The sequence below is a fragment of the Schistocerca nitens genome, chromosome 5, assembly GCF_023898315.1.
Source record: "Schistocerca nitens isolate TAMUIC-IGC-003100 chromosome 5, iqSchNite1.1, whole genome shotgun sequence".
Lineage (NCBI taxonomy): Eukaryota > Metazoa > Arthropoda > Insecta > Orthoptera > Acrididae > Schistocerca > Schistocerca nitens.
Genome location: NC_064618.1, coordinates 738768642 through 738772975, shown reverse-complemented (window position 1 = coordinate 738772975; position 4334 = coordinate 738768642). Strand labels below are relative to the sequence as shown.

General features: G+C 39.7%; 1 protein-coding gene across 1 annotated transcript; it reads right to left on the bottom strand.

Moving 5' to 3' along the window:
* Window positions 1-697: 697 nt before the first annotated feature.
* Window positions 698-2962, bottom strand: LOC126260686 (uncharacterized protein DDB_G0287625-like). Its single transcript, XM_049958022.1, has 2 exons — window positions 1882-2962; window positions 698-1335 (listed from the first exon to the last, which is right to left on the bottom strand). The coding sequence occupies exons 1-2, from the start codon at window positions 2960-2962 to the stop codon at window positions 698-700; spliced, it is 1719 nt and encodes a 572-aa protein (XP_049813979.1).
* Window positions 2963-4334: the final 1372 nt, after the last annotated feature.

The following is a 4334-nucleotide window of genomic DNA, read 5'->3' as shown; positions in this document are numbered from 1 at the left end:
TCTTGCTGTTGTTTCGTTAAATAGTCAGATTCGACACATTTCTGATACAATAAATCCTGCTCAGTGTCCTGATAGTCTGAATCTTCAGGTGTTAAATTACATACACTAACTATGGTAGGACATATCAATTGAAATTGACTTACTTCGTAATGTTTTTGTCGTGGTTCAATCGTCTTGTTAAGTTCAACATTAATTAGTTGTTCTCCTACGGATAATTGACATATGCCATTACTTAAATCTATGATTGCTTTGTGTTCATTCAAGAAATCCATCCCTAGGATGCAGTGTACGATAAGCTTGTCTACAATCAGAAAATTACACTTGAACTGTGTATTGGAAAATGTGAAGTTAACAAGGGCTTGCATGCATATGTTCTTAGATTTAGTACCTGTGGCACTAACCACGTGGCAATTCTGTACAGGTAAAGTAGGTATGTTTATAATTTGTTTCAATTCATTATAGAATGCGGTTGACATCAAACTTGCAGCAGCACCAGTATCGAATAAAATTTGTACATCATAATCGTTAAACTTAACCCATGCCGTAGCTTGTATGAATTCTTTTACACAACTGCCTGATTTAATGTTTATCTCGTTGGTTAATTCCTGTTCTGCTGTCATTTTGTCATCGTACCTGAGGAAACAAACCGTCTCAGCCGTTGCGCTCTTACAACACCTCACAACAGAAGCACGAGCGCTTAGCTCGGTCGTCGACTGTTTTCCGTCGTTTGCTGTGTTTGGCCGGGTTCATTGACCAGCTCCACTATGTTTACATTCCGGCCGGTTGCCGCCCACGCGTCAGCTGATGGCGCGCCGCAATTGTTATTGCTACTTCGTGGCGGGGAGTGCATAACTGTACTAGGGAACGGGGGCGGATTCCGTGGAGAGTTATGATTTGTCATGCGTGAATTTTGTGTGTTCCACATATTATGTCGGTGATTGTTGGGATTGCTATTGTTTTGGTGGTAATTATGTCTGTTATATGTCATGTTCCTGTCAAAGTAGCCCGGGTTGTACCGGTTATTCTCACGTCTCCTATTGTTGTTGCTGTTGTACTGTCTGTAATTTTCATTTTGCTTGTAGTTACCATTTTGATATGGGTGATAATTATTGTTATTATTATTATTCCACGAATATCTGCGGTTGTTCCTACTGTCATACACGTTTCCATTTGAATATGTTTCGCGCGCAGGCATCGTATTGTGTCGCGGCGCGGACGTATGGTTCCACCAACCACCGTCACTACAGTTCCTTTGGGGTGGGTGCTGATTTTGTTTACTAATATGAATAAAATTTGAATGGTGTGAATCGCCTCTGTAAACTACGTCCATTTGATCTAAGAAGTTTAAAAAAGTCTTAACGTCATTCTCCGGTACTCCTATTAATCTGTCTCTGTATGGAAAGGGTAAGTGGCTCTTTAAAGTGTCAATTATAGCTGGCAAGTCGGCTGGTTTGGACCAGTACAGTGTCTTGTCTAGGTACCTCTCAAAGTATTGTCTTAATGTCTCTTTTTTAGGGTCATAGGTCTCCGGGTTGCACACTTCTCTCCTTAGACTCTGTTGCTCATTCTCGGACCAGAATTCGTCCAGGAAGGCTTGTTCGAACTGTTCAAATGTAAGGCACCGCCGTTTCATAGCGGCACCCCACTTAGCTGCTCGTCCTCTCATGAGATTGGTGACGTATCTGATTTTATCGACTTCTGACCAACTACGTGGAAAAACACCGTCAAATGATCTAATAAACACAATAGGGTGGACTTTGTGCTTGTCCTCACTGGAAAATGTCTGGAAATGCCCATGTCTTACAAACGTGTCATCGGCCATGCCGGTTGGCATAACTGTATTGACGTGGTTTGTGTCACTTGCTACTCTAGGTGTCGTACCGTAATATTGCTCGTTTGGTGGAAAAGAAAGCGGCACATTGTAATTTTGATTGGAAATAGGTGATTTCACAATAGGTGTTCTGTCTGTGTCATTAGCCATGGTTTTAGCTGTTTTGTCGTTTCCTAGCGATGCGTTTGCACCAATCGCCAAACACGGCACAACATTGTCTCGTAATTTTGTCACTTCTTCTTCTGTGGTTTTTGGCCCGTCTTTAACATGTGTCTTTGTTTTTGAAAGTATGTCCTGTGTAATTGTTTCAAGTTTTTTGTCCAGATAGTCGTCACACAATTTACATTCGTGTACAATTCTTTCGGCCATGTTGGTGTCATTGTTTAGTGACGCGAGGTCCGCTCGTTCTTCTAATTTTTCTATCTTTTCTTTGAGGTGGGTTTGTTCGAGAACTACCATTGTGAGTTGTTGGGTAATATTTCCCACTTCTTCAGTCAGCTTTTCTTGGGTGGAGCTAGCTGAAGTGTGGGCCTGAGCTAACTCTTCCACACGAGTGTTCACTTCCTGCTGCACATTAACTATTTGAGTTAACTGAGTCTCACATCGGTTGATATTGTTTTTTGTTTCGTGTGTGAATGTAACCAAGGTTTCTTCCTGTTTAGTGACTCGATCGGACAGTGTCTCAAATCGCTGGCCGAGCTGTTGAGTGGTGTTATTTAATTCTGTCATCTGTTTTGTCGTCCGTTCAAAATTTTCGGTCATAGTATGGTTTAATATGTCAATTTTCTGACTAACGTCTCGTTTCATGTCTGTAAATAACTCTAATAGCCGGTCCAGTTTGTCAGTTTCCTGTGTCCGGTTTGTGTCACATTGCTGAATTTGTCTCATATTCGGTTCTGACATTGATGTTAACAATGGCGCTGACGGTCTAGTCTCGCGTCCATTCCACATTTCGTCATTTAAAGTCGCCATCTGTGTATTATCACAAATGTTGCGAGTTTGAGGCAAAATCATTGCATTGATCTGTGAACTCGTCCATGGAGGGAAACGCGGACTTTCTTGTTGGTTGAAAGATGAATCTACTTCACTTAACTCATCTGCCGAAACTATCTCTACCTTACCGCGTTCCATTGTAATAGGATGTATAATAGTAAGTCAAAAAGGGAATAATATAAGTCTGACTAATAAAGATTTGACTCAAATTTAGGTTGAAATATTTTCTCGTCAATGTAAATGATTGCTCTATTGCAAACAATGGTTGAGAAAGATGCAGCAGGGCGGACAAAATTTTTCATAACAAATGACTGTTTGGCGGTCAAATTCACGATCTTCATATGCAGTTACAACAATACTATAATTACCACAAACTACAATAGAGATAGATAATTTTGGAAAAATCTAGAAGAAAACTACAGGATGCGTGGAAAGGGAAAAATGGATTCTGCAGTTGGCTATTGAATGTTTGAATGAAACATAATTGTGTGACTCACCATTAAATTTTCTGTCCTGCAGCGGCTGGTCAATCACTTCTGCGTAAATCGTATTCGTCCAAATATGGATTTTCTTAATACATCTCCATCGGATAATCACCAAAAGGTCTCAAAATAACAGTTTTTGCATCAATATATGCCATGAAAAGAAAAACAGATTGAATTAGTTACGAAAATTCTTTACAATATTGTTGTATAATCATTTGCTTAGGTACAATAAAGTTGGTGTTTTCGTTACCATTTAAACTTCAGTATTTTTTGTTATTCTCTGTTGGGAAAAAATACAAAGTAAAGTTTCAAATTTGCTCAAAAACGACACATCCGAAAATTGCGTCCTGTCGCGGGAGCCAGTTGTAGGGGTTTAATAAAAAAAAATAAATGTGAGAAGAAGAGAGACCGTGAAAAAGGGAAAGAATGAAAAGCTAATCGGACTTCGTATTACAGAAAATCTATTGTTGGGGTGGTCCTTGTGGCGTTTTTGAGCAAAAGTTAAACCAATTTCCACTACAAAATTTTTGAAAAGGAACAGAGAATAACAGAATGTAACTGACAGGGGGAAGTGGCGTAGATAAATCATCCTTTACCAGGTTAACTTGTCTTCTTTCTTGCGGCGTCTCCTTCATTTCTGGGTGAAAAGTCGGCTCCGAAATCTTGCAGTAAGTTTCATTGTCCAAGAATTTATAATGTGCACAAAACCGTCTTGCTCTTAAATACAATTTATTTTAGTTGCTTCTCTCCATCCTCCGAATTTCATAATAACTTCCACAATGTCTACACATTAATAAGTTTATTCGTCTTAATCAGCTCACGTCTGCCTTAAGCTACGGATATCAAGAGACAATTGAAAACGGATAGAAAAACAAAAAAGGTTACAATTTTGGTATTTTCTCTCTGCCGTCGAGCGCTCATACTGCTGCGACGGGATATTTATATCTGAGGGAACGAATGTAGCGCGGCGAAATTCAAAGTCCCGCTACATGAGGAAGGAGCTTTTGACAGCAATTCTACTCTCA